The 22,608-nt window shown below is 41.0% G+C and overlaps 1 protein-coding gene across 1 annotated transcript; it reads right to left on the bottom strand.

The window, feature by feature from the left end:
- Positions 1 to 1,790: 1,790 nt before the first annotated feature.
- LOC149309381 (transmembrane protease serine 11F-like) lies at positions 1,791 to 18,961 on the bottom strand. Its single transcript, XM_089531247.1, has 9 exons — positions 18,841 to 18,961; positions 17,223 to 17,341; positions 12,794 to 12,861; positions 11,150 to 11,313; positions 8,650 to 8,688; positions 4,969 to 5,137; positions 4,065 to 4,330; positions 3,814 to 3,956; positions 1,791 to 1,952 (listed from the first exon to the last, which is right to left on the bottom strand). The coding sequence occupies exons 1-9, from the start codon at positions 18,959 to 18,961 to the stop codon at positions 1,791 to 1,793; spliced, it is 1,251 nt and encodes a 416-aa protein (XP_089387373.1).
- Positions 18,962 to 22,608: the final 3,647 nt, after the last annotated feature.

Below are 22,608 nucleotides of genomic sequence, written 5' to 3'. Positions count from 1 at the left end.
TTCACAAGAAGAAAGAAAGGAGGAGAGAGGAAACGACTACACTTTTCAGTCATTATAAAAACTGAAAATAAACAATTTAGTGGAATATGAATGCCAGACACACATCAAAATAAATTGCACATCAAATTGTGGAAAAGATGAGTGAGATCCAGCACCTGCTCTGTGGGAATGTAACTTTCTTTCACTGTACCCACAGCAGTGGTCTAGGGTGTGATGATACTTCTCCACGCCAGAGTCCACAATGATAGCTGGAGGTTCTCACATTCAGCACCATCCGTGACTACTACCATGTTTCCCCAAAAATAAGACACTGTCTTATATTTATTTTTCCTCAAGAAGACACACCATGGCTTATTTTCAGGGGGTGTCTTATTTTTATTAAGTATGATACAACAATCTACATTTATTAAAATATAGTTAAGTCTTCTTCTGGAACATCGTCATAACTTTCCAAACCCGGAATTCCATTCTGAATTTCTTGCGACTCCATTTCCTTTAGAACCATTAGCCCCATTCTTTCCGCTCCCTTCCTGCCCCATTCTGTTCCGCACTGGGCCTGTGACTATGTCTTATTTTCAGAGTATGGCTTATATTGCGAAAATGCTTAGAAATCCTGCTATGGCTTATTTTATGGGTATTTCTTATTTTGGGGGAAACAAGGTAATTGGTTGTGGAGATGCATCCAAAAGCTGTATGGCTGCCCTTGCACCACCGGGTAGGTCAGTAGTTGTTTACTAGACAAGGGAAGGAATCTGCTTCTTTCTTCTGGATTGTCCAAGTTTCCAGGAAGCAGGCCCTGGCTCTGACTCTTTCCATGTGCTGAAGAGAACATGATTTCATTCTTTTTCCATTAAGAGAACTGTTTGCCCTTTGTACATCCTATCCATTTACAAGTTAGGTACAGAACACACACAGACCCCCAAAACACACACACACACCTTTCAGGAGGAGATGCCTGTACCAAAAAGCAGAGCATTTACCAGGGACCAGGAGACAAATAAGAGAAATAAGAAGACCACCAAGCTTGGAACACCACTAGCCACACAATTACACAGTATATCAGCAGTAGCACAACACCACTTTGAACCTTCCAGACACATCACACTTCATGAAAAATGGCAGTCTCTTAGATACTTGTGTGACTCTTTTTGGGTATAAGGACAGAAAATGTGAAGGAAAGTAGAACAGAATACCACTAAAGATTCTGCTTTCACTGTCTTTATGCATTGTCTCCATAGTTCATGACTTGGGAAGAACCATTATTGATGGCTCTTTGCTCCAGCCCAAAAGTATTGGATGGCATGTGCATCACTAGAAAAGTGAGTCTAAAAAAGAGAGAGGTAACAAATTGAGATATTCCCCATCCTTGAAAGGGAATGTATAAGAATTTTCCTTTAATGAAATGGTGCACTTCAATTTACCTTTGACCACATTATCAAAACAGCAATGGTAGCAGGAGGTGCATGTCCTTTAAACAGGGCCTCAACGGTGCAGTTTTTTTAAGGACTGGAATCTGAAAGAAGTCAAAAGTTTTTTGTTGGCTGCAACTGTATGTCTTCACTTATTCCTCTTCTAGTACAAAACAGTGATCATGTTGATAACAAAACAAGACTGGTAGGATATGACTTGATTTGGCAAAGAATCATGTTGAACACCTCCAGCAGAGACACCAGTGCCTTCTCGGGAGCTAGTACTGATCAGAGCAACAGAATTATGTGTTGGAAAAAATATCTATAAATAGTCCAAATGTCTTGGGTCTCAGGCACCTGAAGTTCATCCTTCTGGTAACATCAGACTCCAGTCATGGCTGCGATCCAGTCGCGATAATAAGTCACTCGTGTATAAACTCCAGGCTTGTTTGGCCTAGCACATTCAGCACCCCAGCTCACTATGCCAACAAGGGTCCATATTCCTCTGGAATCATCTGTAACCAATGGACCACCGGAATCACCCTAGCAGAAAAAATAAAATCATTTCTAAATATGCAGGAAGGAAAATATTGTTCTTTGCAAAAGTGACATGGCAAGCAAGCATTATGTGTAGTGCCAGTGCCTCCTTGGGCGGAGACCCAACTCCCCAATATCTCAGACTTTTAACTTGTCCTGCTGTGGCCTCTTAGATTATAGCAGCAGGAGCAGCTACATCCACCTTCATGGTGGCTCCCATATCTGTAGGACTGTCAACCCACTCTGGGTTTTGGTCTGAACTTAAAGAAGCTATTCAAGATATTGAACCTATTTTGGAGGTAAGGTTAAGTTCCTTTACACTTTTTAAAAAATAATTTTATTAAATTTTCCAGAAATTAAAAAGAAAAACAAACCCAAACAACAAACACAAACTGCTAATGGAATTGGGAGAAGAAAGGCAGAGAGCAGCTGTGGTGGCATGAGATGATCTGAGCAAGGAGTGTGGCAGAGACAGAGCGTAAAGCCCTCAAACCCTAAGCCTCAGTCCCAGCCTGGACTGGGGCCATCATCACAGCTATTTTACAAAGAAAAATAAGCTCATAAGGGCTAATCATTTGACTAGTTTTAGGTCTCAGTGTGGCTGTTGATGGCTGTGGTTTCACAATCATAAATTGTTGTTTGAGAGAAGATAAAGGAAAATGATACTCTTGGCATAAATGCCCTGTAACAGATATATAGACAGCCAATTTCCAATTAGTCATAAATTCGTTGTCAGACATTTTTAAGCGGTTGCCCTGCTATTAAGCTGCAACCTGTTTTTCCACCATCTATTTTTTCTTCTTTAGCTGCCCATTTCATCCATCTTTTTCAAATGTGCAAATGCCCCAGAACCTCTACCCACGTGAAAACAGCATGATTTTAGTCACTCCATCCTACACTGAAACAGAATAGAGGTGGTGAAATGTTTTCAATCTAAGGCTGAATTCTAATTTTAAATGGCTTTAACTCTACTGATTGCCTAATTGTTTTTAAATTAATATTTTACTGGTATTTTACTGATCTTTTTATATGTTTTTAATCTGTACTGATTTTAATACTCTGTAAACCAGCTTGAGTCCCTGCACTGAGAAAAAGGCATGTTATAAAATAAATTAATATGAGGAGGAGGAGGAGCAACAGCAGAAGCAAAACTCCTCATGGCAAGGGCAAAATCCCAAATGTGTTTCCTGCTTCCCTACTCAGAAAAAGAGAGAGAGGAGGGGAGTGAGGACCAAGGAGTCTGAGCCATGAGGAATACACCTCCAGGCCATGGTTCAGTTGCTCCCCTCTGCTTTCCTTCTCTGATGAGTCAGTTAGGCCAAGCTGGCAGATTGAATTCACTCATCCCTGTCCGAGGACTATCACATGTGAGGAATTTCTCTTAATTTCAAATGAAAAGAAAGTGGGGCCAGAACGCATTCACGTGAATTTGCTAGTTCAGCGAATTTATGTGAAAGTGAATAGCATCCGAACTGGCTTCCCATTGCCCGAAAATAGCATGCCATTGCCCGAATTTGTGTGTGGTAGTCTATCACGCAACAACGTGAAACCCCATGATTGCACTCGGGCTGACTTCCCATTGCCCAAATTTGCGTCTAGTAGGCTATCATGCAATAACGTTAAACCCCATGATTGCGTTCATATTGCCATTGGATTATACTTCCAATTTCCCTTGTCTGATAAACTCCCAAGAAAATAACTGATAAGAACTGCTGCCTACAGCTAAAACAAAGTAGGCGAGTGGGCATGCACATAGCAATGGCCCTAGAATAAATTCTGCCAAACCTGTAGAACCTATAAAATACTTCTGCAGAGGTGTCTAACACTTTCACATTAGGTGTTCTTCCTGTTCTCTTCTAAGACCTACCTGGCAGGCATCACTCCCTCCTTCCAGGTATCCAGCACACAGCATGCCAGGTGAAATGGCTCTATTGTATACTTCCCTTCTATTGCATACCTCATTACTTATAATTTGCACTATTGTTTGACGAAGTTCACCAACACTGGGACCTGAATCGAAAATAATCATATGATTAAACAAGACCAGTGAAATTTCACAGGAAGGCTGCATTGTAACACACACAACAATAGCACTCAACACAAGTAATCATTACACACCATCATCTATCAGCGCACCATATCCTGTGACATAGCAAGTGGTATTTTCTGGAAAAACCTGCGTAGCCTCTGGAAGACAAACATGATGTACAGCCGGTGTAAACTGTAAAGGGGGTGAGACCTTTATAACAGCAATGTCATATTCATGGCTCATTACGCTGTTAGCATAATGTTCATGAACTATGATCTGACGAAGTTTCCTTCTCGTTGCTGGAGTCCTTATACGTGCTCCAAAAGTAGCCGTCCAACTGTTGATATCCGAGACTCTGAAATTAAGGATAGCATTGAAATAATTAATTGTTCTTAGCAATGATAATTGTTTTACTTTAGTCTCTCTTTAAAACAAACTAACTGTAAAGTAGAAGAGAGTATATCTAAGGGAGAATTCATCCTTTGTCTACTGATCTGGCTCCACAGTTCCTCCTCACAGACTTCCCACTATCCTAACTAGCTTCAGGATGAGATAACAAGACAAACTTGGAAGGGGAAGCCCAAGGAGGGAGAGTGTGGAAAAGAAATGGATTAACACCAGCAACTTTTTTCAGCTCACAACTTCATAATATACCAAGCCCTTGGTATCTGCTGGGGTTTGGGTACAGGAACCCCCCATGGATTCCAAAATCTATGGATGCTCAAGTCCCATGTAATACAATGGCACAGTAAAATGGTGTCCCTTATATCAATTGGCAAAATCAAGGTTTGCTTTTTGAAATTTATATTTTTTTAAAAAATATTTTCAATCCTTGGATGGTTGGATCTCTAGATAAGGAATCTGGGGATATGGAAGGTCAACTGATTGGGGTAGCTGGTGAACATGCATGCATAAATCAGATGTGATCATTTTTTAAAGTGTGATGTTGAAGTGCATTAATACTATATTGGAGTTTGGAGAGGTTCTTCTCACCCTCTAAAGCAGTGAGCTGCAGATACAAGCCATCTGTCACTGATTATTGTCGCCCCACAGCGATGGACACCATTTAGCTGTAGACTAGCTTGCCATGGCCATTCCCCTTCCCCTGCAATGCTTCCTCCAGAGATTCTCTCCCCACTTTTGAACATTCGTGTTCCACAGCCTGCCAAAGAATTTGCAGAAGAAAGACTTTTAAGACTGCACATTTTGAAAGACAGATTTGCCTTTTATTGGAGAATTCCACACATTTTTCTTTTATGTAGTTTTCACACATTTTTAGAAAAGCAGAACACATGAAAGATCAGTATTATTAAAATATGAGAATTACCCCAATTCTATGCATATTTACCTTTAAGGGATTCTCACTGGTCTCAGTGGGTTCAGTTTAACCTCCAGATGATGTTTCTATTGTGCAAATGCCCTAGCTCTTGCATGGAATGTTATGGTGATTTTAGGCATCTGCAGTCTTTAACCTCCTCCCATTTGTAATCCTTTGAAGAATTGGGAGACACCCAATAATGTCTTGGAGCCTTGTGAACCTTGGCACCATAAAGTGGACCTTGAAGAAGATTAGGGACATTTCTAATTCAATTTCACTCTCATGGAGAGTGAGGATAGGATGAAAAGCACATGGCCTCATTTTACATTCTCTGTTCCTTTCTCATGAACTTCCACATTCGTTTTGCTTTAAAAAGAAGAATTACTACTGCTTGTAGCCTCCATAACACCTTAAACACAATACAATTTAAAGAAAACCCTGATATAAAAATTAAAATGCAATTAAACTTGCCCCAGAGCTAGCAATGTCACAGGAAGTCCCAGTATTTTCCCCAAACCATGGGGGTTAGTGTGGGGTTTTGCATGCAACCACCATCATGGCTAATGCAGGGCCACTTCCAGAGCTGGCTCCAAACCTAGGGATATGAACTTCAGCTTTTTTGGGGGGAGGGGGGATACCCACTAAATGGGAAAGCTGCTCTTGAACAAAAATTGCTATACCTATTCAGCTGAAACTTGGCAAAGTTGATACATTCAGATACCTTCAGAATATGAAACTATACATGAGCATTTCTTCCAGTTCTGCCAAGAAATAAAAAGTACTGGCTATTCAAATATTCTAAAATAAACATTAAGGGTTCATAACTATAAATCCCTGCACTTATTTGTCTGCAAATTGCCAGGTCTAATACCACCCTAAAAGGATACTAAACATGTCAATGCTATCCAATACTGATAACACGAAGAAATCTTTGAGCCACTTTGCATTTTCTAGGATGATCAATGAACCTTTAGATTTCTCAGATTTGGGACCTCAGTTAATAAGAGACTAAATATAACAAGTCAGAACAGAAGCAAATGCCAAACTGTTATCTAACTGAAATGCCAAAGTAGAATCAAATCAAATCTGTGGTTGCATGTACAATTTTATGGAAAGCTGTAACCATCCAGTCACCCTTGTTCATTCTCAAGTAACAGCTGATTTTCCGGTGAATTTTTTATTGACCAAGTTTTCATTGCAAAAATATTTCCTGTATTGACTAAGGAGATTATTGCACAAGCTTTTATTTTGGCATTTTCCGAATGGGGTAAACGCACATTAAACTTTAAAGACAAGTCTTACTACATTCACCCATCTGCAGCCCATCTGCAGCCTGGGCTTATCCTGGGGATTTTCAAGCATGCAAAAATCCCATGCCTGAAAAGCCACAGGACAAGCAAAGGTTACATATGGGCTGCAGATGGGCTGCAGACGAGTGAATTTGGTAAGTCCCATCTTTTAAGTTAAACATGCATTTATGACATTGGGGAAATGATGTGATAAAGCCGGTATGATAATAATCCAAATGTGAGGATCAAAATGTATGTGCTTATAAATTGTCTGTTAACCTTGTGACTCACAAGTTGCATTTATTTACTGATGCAACTTCTGATCTAATTTTGCTCAGCTGTCACTTTGCTTTGTTCAAATGTAGTTAGGATTAGAAACTGAGCATGCTTTGATCATAAAAAACACAACAGTTAACAAAAATATTCCTGTATAAGGATGAAAAGATGGAATGGCCTTAGTCAAAAGACACTGCGGAGCTTTGTGACAACCATAGGAAGAGAGCCTGGAAAAATTACTACTGCTGCTGTTGCTCTTGCTGCTACTGCTACTGTTGTTACTGTTACTACTACTTCAACTCTCAGGACCCCGTCACCTGGCCATCATGGCCAACAAAACCAAAACTTTGTTCACTCACATTTTATAGAACATTTGGACAATACTGCCATCTTTGTGCCAATGGCCTGTGCTTCCCCTGCTTCCCCTATGATATTCCTCACCACAGACTATCTAGGTAAACTTCCAGAGGTACCAACCTCTAGCATTGTATAGCTATTTTGTCTTTTCTTCCTGCACAGATATTCCCCCCTTTGGCAAAAGAAACATATTGGAGAAGTGGTGGGAAAACACAGGATGATTCGATGTAAAAAATATCACTGTCTGATCCCTCTGGAAAAAAGATTTATGAACACATCAAAGTGATTTCACAATCACATTCTCATCTGGAATCTTTACAATTAAAAACTGAACAGCAGCAGAATCTACAAAGATAGAGATGAATCGTCTCCCTTGCCTGCTTGTTTCCCTTGCTTGGCAAGGAATTAGCATGATTTCTTTCTGGGGCCAGAAGTGCCATCTGATTGGAGGGCAACGCAGGGGGGTAGGCCTGTGATTGGTGGGAAGCCAGATGGGCCAGAACCTCCACCCCTTCTAGGCTCCCGATTGGACTATAGGACTATTTAAGGCCACATGGCACCCGTAGACAGCACCATTATTGCTTGATTCTCCCCATGCTCCCTCTCTAGTTGGGTAAGGGCTACGCTGTCACAACTTTCCAGGGTTGGTAGCATAGGTCTTGGATCTGGTGGGTATGGTTTCCAGGACTGCGTAGCACTGGATCGGGAGTCCAATGGGGATGCAGGGGTGTTGAGAATGTTGTGGTTTTGCCATTGCAGAGGCAGCACTGAGTCAGCATCCCCCAGTGACAAGGAGTGGAGACGCAAATAAGCCATCAACTGGTTGCCAAAGATGCAGATGGGCAATTAAACAGTCACCCTTTGTCAACCTGAAGCTTGGCCATGACCAAGCAAATAGGTTCATCAACCAATAACAGATTGGTTAATGACAGATCTAGACCTCATGCTTGGCAGGCCAACCCTACATTACAACTAATGTCAATAAAGTGTGGCCTTTTCCCTTCCAATTGGGATTCATGGTAATCATTGTTGCGGTGACTCCCCTCCATGGCAAACTAGTATGGTTTCTCCTAGATAAATTACCTCCTCTTTGTAGTAATCTGATTAGCCTCCTAGTCACTATCAAAGGTAGTCAGTCTCTGAAGAAGTGAATCAAGACTTCTGACAGTCACTTCTGAGCCTCTTCACACTATTTTTCAAACCTCTCCAGCTGTCTGAGATAGAAAGCCCTAGTGCTGCTACAAGGTGAAAACACTGGAGTGCTGAGCCAGAATACACCAAGTGATGTTCCCAGACATGTTGGACTGCCCATAAACCCACAGCCAGCTGGGATTCAGGTTATGGGGGCTGAAGGCAACAACCAGGTTGGGAGAGTCTATCCTTTCTCATTTCTAGGAGCCTTATTTCTGAACAGAACACAGTTTTACCACTTACAGTTGCTGAGAATATGTTCACCATTTTCTGCATTGATTTCTGAAAAAGAAGACACATCGAGCCATCACTTTAATACTGTTATTTAAATTATTTTCATTTGTTTCAATGAACTTCAGAACTCTTTATAACAGTTACTGAACAATTGGGGATTATCTCATTATGCAGCTGTTGGGGTACCTTTCATTGCACAGGGCATGGCGAAACAGAGGGCCTTCCCCATGCAAAATATAAGGAATTTTAACACCAGTTGAAGTTTTCAATGGCCTGTTACAGACTGCCAAAATAAAGCTGCTTCGGGTCTCTTTGGAGGTATGCTATTTAAATGATGCATGCATCCTAAGAATCCGGAAGCTGCACCAAAGCTGCCCTCCAGTGCTTAGGAATGGAGTGTGGCTTTGGCGCAACCTCCGGACTTGTAGGACCCATGCATCATTTAAATAGCATGCCTCCAAAGAGACCCGAAGCAGCTTTATTTTGGCAGTCTGTAACAGGCCAATAAGACTAGTTCTGTTTCTTGGAACAAAGTGGTAGTAATTTCACACACCCTTTAATACTCTTACATAATTCAATATCCACAATTAACTTCTGCCAGTTGTGATGCAAAATTATCACCTGCCAAGTGTGCTTCATTTCCATCATCACGTTATACAGAAATATTCCCAGCCTGACACCTTACATAGTGCAATTTATAAGATTAAAAAGTGAAAGAGAGATTCATAATTATCCAGATGGCTATCAGAAACATGGACTGAAGAAAATATTCTTTGGATAGACAATTTTATTACAAAAAAGTAATAAGGATATTGGCTTTCATTACTATCTAAATTATATAATTTATCTAATAAGATGATGATTCCCAGTATACACTGCCTCCTCTTTTTCAAATGTGGCAAAATCTATGCCTGTTTTGTATTCATTAGCCACTGTGAGAAGGGCCATAAAGATGTGCTGCCACATTATATGGGTTCTCCATCAGTAAGACATCCCTACAAACGACAGAGGGATGAGGGCAATATCTAAGATCTAAACTCTAGAGGGTATCCTCTGAACCAAGATTTGGGAGCTTCATTACTACAGCTGGGAGCATGCCCTAGTTTGAGCTTGAATTCCCATATGAGCCAAAATGAGAACTATGTCAAAAGCTGGAAACTGAAGTGGCAAAAGTTATTGCACAGAGGAAAAGAAAACTGCTATCTTCTGCTAACTGCTGATATTCATACTAAAGGAAGTGCGAGTGAAAGTGACTGCGCAAATCACTTTCACATTGTAGCCGGCTGAAAAACACTTTCAGCTGTCATTTGCAGTCTTTTTATTAATGGCTTAATCCATTAATATCGTGACGGCTGAAAGCACTTTTCAGCTGGCTGCAGTGTGAAAGTGATTTGTGCAATCACTTTCACTTGGATCATGAATGGGATATGGACAGGAGAATGATCCCATCCCTATCCCATCCTTCATATGATAATCTCCACTGTCTTAGTCAGAAATTACCAAAGACCTTTGGATGTGCTAGGTGAAATATGCAAACAGCCTTCTTCCACTGGGGATACAAGCTCCACTGGAAATAAATGTAAGCCTTGGAGAACATGCATTTGCATAGCCTCAGTAGGCTTCATGATGGACCAGGCCTCAGTGGCCATATCTGTTTCTTTTTTCCCATTCTCTTACTCTTAAAGACAGGCAACTGGCAGAAAACAGTAGAAGGTTCTAGGTACTATTAAGCTTACGTGTATTACAGAAAATCTTTAAGGATTTTTCAGAGATTAACTACTAGCTACCTTTCTTTAAAATTACATGACTGGCCTTAAAAACCACATCATTATCTTTTTTAGAATTCTGTATAACTGTTCAATTCTGCTTTCTACAGATATGAAAGAATCAGAGTTTAAGGTCTTGAGACTACCTACTCAGATCATAGTTCTGCTATGTCAGAAACTCCTTTGTATTTCATGTTGCTCATTCTGGGAATGAATCAACCAAGCAATTTATACAACTGAATGAAATTAGATGAAGATGACAGAGATCACAGGAGGTATACAAATAACATAATGGCTACTGGCATTGGATCAACCAAGCATATCGGTAATTTACCCTGCAATCCTGGGTATAAATTCCACTAGCCTATACACTTGTTTGTTTGTTTGTTTGTTTGTTTGTTTGTTTGTTTGCTCCATAAATAGGGTTTAGGGGGCAGAGATAGTGGAAGCCAGGATGGAGTCTGGTAGAGATTAATCTAGTGGGTTCTGGCAAAATTTAGTGGGTTGGGGCAAAGCCTGGAAGATCTAGGGTAGGCTCAAGAGTAGAACATGAGTTTTTGTCCTAATAGGAAAAAACTATGTGGGCCACAATCACCTAAGAAATAGGAACAGGTGACACGTTTATGACAGCACCATGTGCTTTAGTATATAATGCAAGGGAAGAAAGCATTAGTAAAAAATAGATAAACAAACAAGCAAATATTTTAAAAATCTGACCAAGATTAACCATCTTTGACACTTGCCTGTGAGACTGTAAGATGACAAATCAATACTCAAGGGCCATGTTGATGACTTCAGCCTCCTCACCAAAACAGTGTTAACAGTTGTCAAACGTGCCTGTTTACTATCTGAAGCAATGAACCTAAACACCAGCACCATTTTTGCCAGAACAGCACCATCATTTGGACTGCAAAAGAATAAAGCCCCAGAAACAACTGGTCAAACGAGGAAACTGGTTAAGCAAGAAGAAATACTACCACAGATTATTTTCTTCTACAACATCCAACAATCTTTTTGCACAATCTGGGTTAAATCAAGCCATCTAGAGGCACCCAAGGTGGGGGGGAACCATATCTACTTGGGGTATGGCATGATAATTTTACTACAGTTGGTCATAGACCATTCTCTACAATTTGAAAATAAGCCATAAAATAATGGCTCAAAATCCTCCTTCAAAATCAATTACCAGGAATGGCTGGGGAATGGCTTGGGATTCCCAGTGGCATTGACGGCATTCTCCCATGTGGTAGCACACGTTTCCCCCCCCCCCCGTTCCATTCCCGTTCCTCCAAGTGCTGTGCGATAAGCTTAACTGGTTCAACATGTCTATGCCAAGTAGGAACAAATATTAGATTCGCTCTGTAAAATTATATACACACCAATAGTGAACTCTGGTGTTATATGATAACCAAAATGAGACTTTGGAGAAGAAGGAAGGGAGCTATGATGTCTGCAAAGTAGGAAAAAATCTTAAGGACTACACCCTAAGCATACAACCCCAACCCTAGCCCAACAAGGAAAATAATGCAGTTTGACATCGCTTTAAATGCCATGGCTCCGTGCTAGGGCATTCTGAGATTTATAGTTTGTTGTGGTACCAGAGAAGGCTAAATATCTCACAAAACTACAAATCCAAGAATTCCATAGCAATGAGCCATGGCAGTTAAAGTAGTATCAAACTGCATTATTTCAGCAGTGCAGATGCAGCTTAGGTACACTAAGTATGGCCACAGAATGCTAAGACCTTCTTTCAGAAAAGGGAGGCAGACAGAAAAATGGGTGACACAGAAGTGGAAATGAGTATCTTGGGGTGGGGACAGGGGCTTACACAGTGAACATGGGAGCTCTGTGGTGCAGCATTTTGTTGCAGATCCTCCTTGCATAAATAAATCTGGGCTGCTGAAACAGAAGATCTGGAATAACTAATGCCTCCTGAAGAAGAAGAGCCCTCCCTCCGGTCCATCTGCCTTGGTCCAGGCCTCAGAGGGAGAGAAGAATGCTGGACCTGATTCCCTCCCCCCTCACCATTCCCTTCTCCTTTTGTGTCGTGTCTTTTAGATTGTAAGCCTGTGGGCAGGGAACTGTCTGTTATCCCCTCTATTGTAAACCGCTCGGATTCCCAGTGATTGGGCGGTATATAAATAAAACCTATTATTATTATTATTATTATTATTATTATTATTATTATATTCAGGAAGCATCTTGGTGCCTTGTAGCTCACCCCAGGGAATCCAGAGGCTTTAGCAAGCTACTGCTCATGAGCCATTCTACAAGGTACAGTCAATCAACATCTAAAATCATCTTAGCCAATGTGATTTTTGAACAAATTCTTCCCTTGCTTCATGGTTGGGAATCATCTCATTCAGCTGGATTTTCATTTTACATACCTTAGCTTTACAACATGCGATTTGATCAATCTTTTCTTTAAATGAGTGGCTTGAAAAGCCTGATTAATCTGTTGAAAGAAATGAAAAGTATAGGGGTATCAAATAAAGTCTGGTAAATATAATCACTATAGGGAAAAATGCTTCATGTTGTACTATAACTAATCAAGGCGGTGTTTTTAACCACCACCACCCCTTTTTTATTAGCTGATTCTATACACAAGACATCATAAAAAGTATTTCCAATGACTCTCAAAAAGGTGATTTGCTTTGTGGCAGAAGTATAGTAGAAGGAGGATCACGAGGGTAACAGCACTGGAGCAACAGCTGTTCAAGCTGCAGTACAAAATCCAGGCAGTGCTATCACAGCTAGATCAGTGGCGATTTAGGTATGATAACATCTGGGGGCATCCCAGATCCAGAATTGAAGCTGGAAGAGGCAGGTCGGCTTATTTGCCCAAGCAATAAGCTCCCTACATAGTTCCACTTGACCTTAGGTTCTTGTATGGTTGTCAGGCAGGGATGTGATAGGTAAGGTACTATTCTCTAGCACTAGAATCAAACACTAGGTAAAGAAAGAAGATCTAACCATCTATTGAGACTCCATTGTGGTATATTACAAAATTGTAAAGACTGTGTCACCAGATGCCATGTGTTACTTAAGTTCTGTGCTACCCCTAGTGGAGCTTCAGATCCTTTCTCAAACTATTTTTTTTAATCTTCTGTCTTTCAGTTTTTGGGTATAATTTATTATTTTAATTTTGTTTTTGTTAACTGCCTTGTGGTCTATTGAGAAAAGGCAGAATAGAAATGTTTTAAGTAAGTAGTTAGGCATAGTCTGCTGAGATGATAACCAGCTTCACGTAGCAATCACCTGAATGAAACTGGAGGAGGTGTGGCTGGTTGAAATGACAGGCTGGGCAAAATTGAGTCATTATGACTCATATGGGAGCTGAGCCATGCAATACCTGAATGGAGCAATTGGTCCCTGCACTAGTCCTTTTGACAAGCTTTGACCAAATTACTACAAGTGTGCTAGGGAGAGGGAGGGTTCTTCCCACACTGTCCTAATGAAATGGTACTACAGTACCACCTGCAGGCTTTGGAAAGTGATAAATAGTCACAGAGGCTCAAACTATTACATGACTATTAAGGGCCGAGGGGGAGGATTACTACATTAGATGAAAAGCATGACCTGGTACAGTGAGAATCTGAACTACAATCTGGAGCATCCTGCTGGAAAGAAAGCATTTCAAGACAAGAGAAATAAGACTTGCAAAATCGGAGCAGGGCCATATATTCCTTCCTGGGACACACAGAAAGCATTAGAGTTTTTATTCAACTGAGGATAGGTCCACACTGCACACTTACAGCTCTTTGATACCACTTCTACTGTCATGGCTCCATCCTATGGAATCCTGGGGACTGTAATACAGCAGAGAATTCTAAGTACCTCATCAAACTACAAATCCTAGGATTGGGCAATGGCAGTTAAAGTGGTATAAAGGTTCTATAATTTTTCTGTGTGGGTACACTCAAACTCGCTTTAACGCTGGAGAGATGTTGGGCCGGTACACACTGGCGGCGAAATGCTGCACAGCATTGCCACAACAACCAGACTGCAGGGCACTCATGCTCAGCAAAAAAGAAGCCGCCTAGAGTGGCTTCTTTTTTGCAGCAGCGTGAGGGCTGCAACACACCCTATGATGTCACATCATCTACATGGCCCCCGTGTGGTGCCACCCGCTCAATAATGGTGCCACCCGGATGTCATAGGGCTCGGGAGTATGCTGTTGGTGTGTGCACCCAAGCCCTACTATCGCCACCAGGATGCCACTTCATGGCAGTGTGTACCACGCTGTTGTTGGGGCAGTCAGAGCTGGCAAAGAAACTTTCCACATAGTAGGTGTGTTTATAAGACCTGGGACTAAAGCTTCCACTGAATTTCTCCTAAATTCAAATGTTGGGGCCCCTCTGGATATTTCTGCTAAAAGAAATTCTATGGTAAAACAAACAAATTCATCTAGACTAAGGGGTGTTCAAACCTTCCCAACCTACAATGGAACTACAAATTAGGATATGGCTTCCCCATCACCATTCAGCGACAAAGGAGTCTCTTCAGTCTCATGGCCTGACTATTTATCAAAACCTACAGGAGTCGCAGATAGTTTGTGACAGATAATGTTGCTAAAATGTCCACATAGCTCATTTTTTTCTTGGATACCAATGCCAATATATCCTGTGCTTCTGAGATTTGAAATCACATGGGGGGAATTGGGGGGAAATCGAGGGTTTAAAAAGGCATTATCCCAGGACATTCACACAATTGTGGGAAAGATTTTCCCACACATCGCACTTAGAGAGGACTTATCCCAGGAAGAACCAAGAACCAGGATTTCCCCGGTTATGATTTGTTGCTGGAGAATTCCTGGTTCTTACCAGGATAAGTCCTCTCTAAACTGCAACATTATGAGAAAATCTTTCCCGTAAACACATGAATGTCATGGGGAAAATGCTCTTTTAAACCCGCAATTTCCTTCATGTGATAAAGTCCATAGTCCAATATAGGACCCCACTGCAAAGTGACTAAATTTAGTATTTTTGCATTCATACAAAAGCAGGGGTAGTTGTTTTGGACAAAAGACAAAGCCCGAAATCCATATTGTGGTAATATTTCTGTTATAACATCCTCAAAGGCCATTTAAAAAAAATCTCTGTGCAGGCTTTAGACAAAGTTTCATCAGCAGGCAAAAATGTTAAAAATCATTTAGGAGAGGGAGAAGGAAGTGATAATACTGAAGCCATGTGCACTGCATTTTATAAAGCTATCATCACAATATCAGCATGAAAATATAAACTGTCACCAGATCTCATATGACCTGCAGTGTTATTTTATGTATATCTAGCTGCATAGCAGAGGCACTAAGAGATGTACAGAGCATCCTGCAGAAGCACTTTGGAAACAGAAACTGTAAAACTAGATATATATATATTTTAGGCAAGACAACATGGTTTCTGAAACTATAGCACTAGACCAGTTGCCAGCTCCACAGCAATGGAAGTAGTCTTTCCCTAGCTGATAATCTAAGTGGAAACAGATGTGACACAAACATGATCTTAATGCTGAATGCCCCTTTATGAGTCAAATATATGCTCTTTGTTCCTATCTTCCTAATCAGTTTCTACATCACCCATGTCCTTTATTTCTTCCAAGCTTCTGTCAGTTGCCCTCAGAGTAAAAGTAGGCAGAATATACTACTGATGGATTTCTTGATGATTTGCAATATATCAACACAAGTGTTACAGATAGGGTTGCCAGTTGAGGATTGTCCCAGGCTCTGATGTTTGTGGGCCGATAACTGAGAGTCAGGGATGGCCTCTGGTGATGTCATTATTATGTATTTAGTACGAATTCTAGTTCCTCACAGCTTGCCATTCACACACACACACACACACACACACACACACATATTCCTATTTTGATTTTGAAAGAAAGACCTAAATCTTAGCTAAAGGGACTGTTCACACATCAAGGGATGGAATGAAGGGATTATTTACATGCTTATGGTGGTGGGATAAGGAACATTTACACTAGCCTACTTGCTTTCTTGTAGTGTAGTGGCTTGAGCATTGGACTATGAGGATTATCATATGAGGGATGGGACATCATTGTCCCATCCCTGTCCCATCCTTCCCACCCCATTGCGGGAAGGACTTTCACACTTGACCTGCCATTAATCTGCCATTAACCCAGCAGGGCAGCGCAAGTCACTTTCACACTGCAGCGAGCTGAAAAGCACTTTCAGCTGTCACCTACAGTCTTTTGTATTAATGGCTTAACCCGTTAATGCCATGATGGCTGAAAGTGCTTTCAGCCGACATCTGAAAACGTTTTTCAGATGTCTGCAGTATGAAAGTGATTTGTGCAATCACTTTCACTCGGGTCATGGACGAGATAAGGACGGAGAAGCGATCCCATCCCTATCCCATCCTCCATGTGATAATCTCCAAAAACTTTAGGTAACATGGTTCATGTATCTACATGGCAATAACGCACTGGGTGACCTTGGGCAAATCACATTCTCTCATCCTCAGAGGAAGGCAAGGGCAAACCCTGTCTGAAAAAAATCTGGGATAACGCAGTGATAGGTTCACCTTAGGGTCACCATAAGTCAAAAACAACTTGAAAGCACACCACCATCACCACCACAACAACTTTGCTTCTAGAGAGAAGGTGGATGCAGAGGAAGAGCACAAAGCATGACCCCCCTCTGCACATTGCCATCATTTGGTACAACGTTTCATAATCCTGAAGTTTGCCCACTTAGAGCATTATGTCACGACTATAAGATTTTATTGTGATATTTCTTTCTTTTCTAAAAGTGTCCTTTTCCCTGTTAAGAGTGAGGTAGCACAAACCATTCCCACTTACCAAACGCTCAATCCTTGTGCTCAGTTCTATAAATTCTCCTGAAGTCTGTTTTTCGAAACCAGGATTGTATGGCTCATTAGTGATTCTAAAAGAAGCATTGTAATAGAACAGTTTTTGATCTGCATGAAGAGATGAAAAAATGAAAAAGTTAACGATGCTCAGCTTTTCTTTTTTTGAATATGGGGTCATGGTATCAAATAATCTGCAAGAATGTGACACAGTTAAGTTCCCATTGACACAGGTATATGTCAGGGGCTCTTTTGCACTATACAATTATAGCACTGTGATTCCACTTTCACTACCATTTTAACATCCTATGATGTTCAAATGTTTTCCCTCTAAACTGCCCTTACAGTTAACAGGTCTCAAGGTCTGATTTGAAACCTCATTGTTATTGCTTCACACGAAGCTGCCTTATACTGAGTCAGACCATTGGTCCATCTAGCCCAGTATTGTCAGTTCTAGCTGGCAGCAGCTCTCCGAGATTTCAGTCAAGGATCTTTTCCTAGCTCTGTCTAGAAATCCTGTATTAACCAGGCACAATCATGCTTAGCTTCCAAAACCATCTTAGACTGGATGTGTTCTAAATAAAGCACCAATTTCAGAGTGTTAAGCCAGTGTTAGAGCATTCGCTGTTTATTGTTCAGGTTAAGAGTTCTGCCACTTGCCACAGACATCCACACAGACACACATGCACTTCCATCAGGCTTTAGTCTTGAAAAGTCAGATGCAACTAGGTTCTTCTCTTGACTCATCAGGCACCATTATCTGCCCCCTTCCCACCATTACCACAAGGTGCTGCCCTTAATCTGCAAGTCTTCATTAGCTCTACACTTCCAGGTCAACGCTTCAGAAGATCAGGCAGTGCTCCATGTGGAGGAGCATAAGAAAATAAAGAGCCCCAGATATCACAGAAACATAGAGCTTCGAGGCAGGAAAATGGTGCTGGCTCCAGAACTGGCTATCTGAAATGACTGCCTCCCAAATGGCCTTGCTGAAAGTAGTCCAACTAGAATGGGAATGGACAAACACATCAAAAAGCAGACCTGATGAAAATTAATGGCCAGGAGCCCTTTAATCAATACGCTTGTCCCTCCACATATGCGGCTTTGACTTTTGCAGATTTGATTATTCATGGATTTTATTAATATGTTCCCTCTAGGAATTTCTAGGTCCTCCAGCACAACTCTATGGTCAACTTTAACCAAACGCCACACTGAAGGACTTAGGGAGAAGACTCCACTAGGCATTTGTAGCTCCTCCAGAGCAATTCTAGGTTCAATGTCTGGCAAATGTTAACCAGAGAGTTTTGCTGGAGGACCTAGAGATTCCCATAGAGGTGTTCTCTCAGGTAAAAACAGTGTTTTTGTTATTTGTTATTTTTCCACATTCACGATGGTCCTGTGCCCTTAACCCCAGCGAATGTGTGTGTGTGTGGGGGGGGGGGGGGACTAGTGTATATATATTATTGTTCTTTTTAGTCTTCCTGGAGTATGCACCCTGGAGTAAAGCCTACCTTCAGCATCAACCTGAAAGATATATCTCTGTTCCCTGAAGGATTTGAAAATGAAGAGCAGTTGCGGTCAAACAGACTGATGATAATAATGGATGCACTCACCATACACGAAAAAATATACAAGCAACCCGATGACAATGGCTAAGACCGCCAACACTGCTAAGACAATCAAGGCAATCATCCATGGCTGCAGGGCATTCGTCCTTGTTGCTGGCCTAGCCATTCTGAGAAGAATGGACAAAAGTAAGGTTGCGTAGGATATACAATAGAAATCTCTCAAAGGGATGGGTAGCAACAAATCCTTTCACTGGTGAAACAAGTAGAAATTAGTAACAGAAAAATCTCAGTCACGTTGGAATAGCTGGCTATGAAAGCATGGACTTTTTGCAAGCAGACCTTGGGCTTCTTTGTAAACTGGAAATGTATGCTTTGTACTCAGGCAATGTATTTATAAGCGAGTCTTCCAGTCAATGAATTGTTTCTCCATTGTTAGTTAAAGCAATCATTTTTTTATTTGGAACCCATATTCTACAAAGCTCTATTCAGGCATTTGCCCTTATGCAATTATCAGTCTTGTGCTTAAGAAAGTTGACTCCAAGCTCCTGCTTTACATGCACTGGATAGGAATTCTATGAAAGAATGATTACTCTATACAGATACATAAATCCTACTGGTAGTTCCAACTAGAATAAACCCATTGGATAAATGGGATTTACATAAGTGTTGAGTTCCCTTTCTCCAGTTTATTTAATGAGTTTAGTTTAGTTGTGATTAGCAATTAGACTTACATCATAGGCTCCCCCCGTGACTTAAAACAGCATTATCGGCTTTCTAAATCACGGAGGAAGCCTAACTCCCCAAGGCTGGCTCCCTTCTAAAGCCTACACACCCACTACACAACATGGATAGTAGAGGCAGCCCTGTCTCTCCCTCATGTGATTATAAATGCATGGAGAAGAATCTCTGAATAGGACTCAAAAGTCTTTAATTACCAGAGACATCCCTCAGTTTCTGGTATGCGTTTCAGGTAAATCACTGTCCCCATTTTTCCCTGTTTTCTCTTGTGTAAGACACTGGTGATGTCTTAAATTCAGTACATGCATATATGCGGTAGCTTCCTTTTCTTCTTCCCTCCCTCTAATCATGTCTCTGAATAGTAAACATTCCTGAAAGTATTGGACTTGCAATTATTGTATAATTAGTACAACCTCTAGTGTGAGGTCAACTATTCTAAAACATTCTTACATTCTTTACAGATACAGAGCACTACGGGGCTGATAAGTAAGTTCGAAGTGTAATTTTTAAAAAAACAATTCACATGTCTGCCTAGGCAATGGTAGGTCAGGAATCCATGCAGGAGATGACCAAGAGGGCTGGTTCTCTAATTTGTGCAGTGCTGGATACGCAAAGATATGGTGCTAGAAGATGAATGGATCGGATAAAGAGAGGTGTCAAACAACCATGGGCAGTGAAGTTTTCCAGTCCTTCTCCCACCCTGGAACTCCTTGGTTGCTATCCAACAAAGATGTAGGCACCAGTGGGGTGAGATGAGAGCATTGTCCCTCCAAATAAGAATTCTAGTCCCCCCTCCAAATACAATTTTTCTTCAGTCCCCAAATTTCTAGTGAGAGAGTGAGACAATGAAAAGTGTTCACCCTTGTGCTCATATTCCCTTGGTAACTTTGCCTATCAGTTTTCATTGGATGCCTACACTGTGTTTCTAAATGCCCAAATAAAGTTTTAAATGATTACATTGCTAGAGTATACATTCTTTTACATTTTTATTATAGTCATAGTGCTAAAGTGCTATAACACTTTAGAGTACTAAGGAGATTATCACACCAGCCTCTTTCTCGTTGCTGTCATAGGAATAAAATAAAATGGTAACATACCACTTGTAAAGCAGCTACCACCGCATCTCTTTCATTCATGAGAACAGGGCTGCTGCCCCCATCACATTCTCTTCTTACCTCCCCTTAAGCCCACCTACCCAGCATACCTTTAGGGTTTTCTTTTTTTAAAAAAATCAACTTTTTGTGCAATTCTGGAGCTCTGCACCTGCAATTTAAGCTTTTAAAGGTTTTTTAAAACTTCCGTTGAGACTACAGAGCTCTGGAATTACATGAAAAACTGAGAGGAAAATAAAGTAAAATAAAGATGGGGAGGGGTAAAAGGGGAAGGACCGTGCAACTGCCCCAGGAATAACTTTTTACAATTGAGGCACTATGGGACTGCTGGTTCATTCACAGGTTTCCTCCGTGAATGAAAGGGGAAGGGTAGAGGACAGGACACCTGCAGTGGGTGGCATCATCAAGCGATCAGCATCGCCAAATCTGCTTCCCTCCTAGCAAAATCATGGTTTAAAATCCACATGTGGTAATCTTCTAAATGTAGAAGAATGGAATATGATCAAAGAACTGCTCAGTCTGGTAACCAGAAATGTAATGAGGAAAGGAAGTACTGTAGAAAACCTCCATGACAAAGGTCATCACCTTTCAGCACACCAGTGGAAACGTTCAAAAGTACAGAAGTAATCAGACAATGGATACAGATATGAGAAGTTCAGTTCACCTTTATTATGGTCATAGACCAGCACAGATAAATGGGGGATACAGAATAAAAGATAAAAGAAGGTAAAAACAAGGTAAAGACACAAGTTAAAAACAATATTTAACATATCCTTTTAAAATCCAGTGTGGCAGGGTAAGTTTGGTACTAGCCTACTGTGGAGGCCAATGCCTGATGGATTTTAACTGCAGCTGCACAGAATCTGGCAACATTATATGTTATATCAGGGTTGGTGTTCAAAAGCAGCAAAGACGTGTAAAATTGACTAGTGTGTCCTTAATGTTTATGCAGTAGAAGTGAAATAAGTCTGAGGTGGATGTCCCTGTAATATGAGCACTGGACTCAAACACACTCTTTTGAGCACTGGACTCATACATTCTCCTGTGACTCTGGTCTATTTGACCAGAGTCACAGGAGCCAAACATGGGAATTTACCCCTGCCCTATCAGAAACTCCAAGGACTGGGGTGAGAAAGTCCATCCTCTGCAGTGGTTTTAAAAAGTCATAGCTAGTTCCAAAACTTAAGGTGAAATAAACAGGAACAAGTATATGATATGGTGAGCACAGGTATAAGTTCCACAAAATCCTAGGGCTTTTAGCCAGTTTGGATTAGCTTTCACAAGAGCATTCAGCACGCTGTAACTAAAAAGTGGATTATTTTCAAGCAGTACAGTGGACCCTTAGTATCTGCTGGGGTTTGGTTCCAGAGTGCTCAAATCCCATTAAATAATGGCATAGTAAAATGGTACATCCCGCCTAAATCCCAGCTAAAAGCCACGCTCGGCTGGCCAATTTGCAAAGTCAGGAAGCAAATAGACTTTGTAAATCAGCCAGCTGAGCACGGCTTGTAGCTGGGTTTTAGGTGGGATGCAGTCGGATGGCGGCTTCAGCAACATTTCCCCCGTGATAATATCCGACTGTGTTCCTTAATCAACTTGAAAACAGCAAGGATAAGTTGCTTTTTTTCCCCATAATTGGATAATCTCTCTAGTCTTCCACCAGTGGTTACTGTCATCAAGAACATGAAATCACTGGAAGAAGTAATTTTTAGATGTCAAATGGTCTGTACATTTAGATAGTAATAACTTATTCTGTACATTTTAAAAATGACAATTGGATCCTCCAGAATGGACAGCTTTGCATTTGATTTATCAATTTGCCAGTTTGGGTAGGGAATCTGTAATGTTAGCTTTTTATTGAAATATGTCCTTTTTATACAACAATGTCTTTGATTCAGACTAAGGGCTTGTCTGCATAGGCCAAAAGGCCAGTTTCCCCCCAGTTCTGGTGGTGTCCTGTTCA

This window comes from Sceloporus occidentalis, unplaced genomic scaffold (assembly GCF_023333645.1).
Source record: "Sceloporus occidentalis isolate IW3139 unplaced genomic scaffold, rSceOcc1.0.p SCAF_7, whole genome shotgun sequence".
Classification (NCBI taxonomy): Eukaryota; Metazoa; Chordata; class Lepidosauria; order Squamata; family Phrynosomatidae; genus Sceloporus; species Sceloporus occidentalis.
The sequence above is the reverse complement of the archived record's forward strand: the minus strand, read 5'-3'. Positions and strand labels throughout refer to the sequence as shown.